Here is an 894-nt window from a genome sequence, read left to right on the forward strand (position 1 = left end):
CAAATATCAAATATTATCTTGTTAAACCTCAAAATAAAATAAATGGAGTCACTTAAAGATAGAAATAAAAACTTTTTTTGTCTTGCTATCTTTTTATACTTCATCTTTTAAGTCAATAATCCACATACATCAAAAAATTCTGATGTGTATAATCCCGTTATTCAAAATGTCTTTCTATTGTATTTCAGAGTGTCCTCATGTCCCAACACTTTCTTCCCAATTGCTCTTCAAAAGGTAATCAAAAGTCAGTAGACTTGACTGTCTTCCCCTTCCCTTAGGATATTATATATTTTGACAAGATGATATTGGTCTTTATACAGATGATGGCTTAAAACAAGTAGATGTTACACTTGTAGATTTACTTATTCTTTAATCATTTATATCAAGAACTGTGTGGGTAAGCCACAGTCATCTCAAGAGGAAAAAAATTGGCATTACTCATGCAATCCAAGAGGATGCATGGATGCTATGTCATCACAAAATAAAATTGATTTCCTACAAAAAAACATTGTCATGTTAAGCATCATAAAATGATAAAAAACCAGCCATTCTAAATATCCCCGAGTCCTATTTATTGTCAATCCTTGGAAGCCACCATGACAATTTTCCAAGCTAGGTAGGCTTACACAACAAACACTTTTCAGTAATGAAGGGGTTTAATAATTGCCACACACATATTCCATACGTTGCAGAGAATTGCATCTTACCTTCTTGATTTCCCCTTCAGGTGCACTTAGGCTAATGTTGGCCTGTCGACTTCTTTTCCGAGGTCTTCATCTTGGATTCCTTTGTCTTCATTGCCCTTTTCCTCTTTCTCTTTCCAAGAAGGGGAGGAACCTATCAGGAAAAAGAGGATTAATTACGTAAAGAGTGAGGGAAATGTGGACGGCAGAA

The 894-nt window shown here is 34.8% G+C and overlaps 1 protein-coding gene across 1 annotated transcript in view; it reads right to left on the reverse strand.

The window, feature by feature from the left end:
• The window catches only part of LOC119592574 (nucleolar protein dao-5-like), a gene marked incomplete at its 3' end in the record, with an annotated part of 19,358 nt that overhangs the window by 2,603 nt on the left and 15,861 nt on the right, over positions 1–894 (reverse strand). Inside the window, 1 exon segment of the mRNA XM_037941454.1 lies at positions 708–747. Within this exon segment, the coding sequence (XP_037797382.1) occupies positions 708–747 (40 nt within the window).

The sequence above is a fragment of the Penaeus monodon genome, chromosome 30 (genome assembly GCF_015228065.2).
Source record: "Penaeus monodon isolate SGIC_2016 chromosome 30, NSTDA_Pmon_1, whole genome shotgun sequence".
NCBI classification, from domain to species: Eukaryota; Metazoa; Arthropoda; class Malacostraca; order Decapoda; family Penaeidae; genus Penaeus; species Penaeus monodon.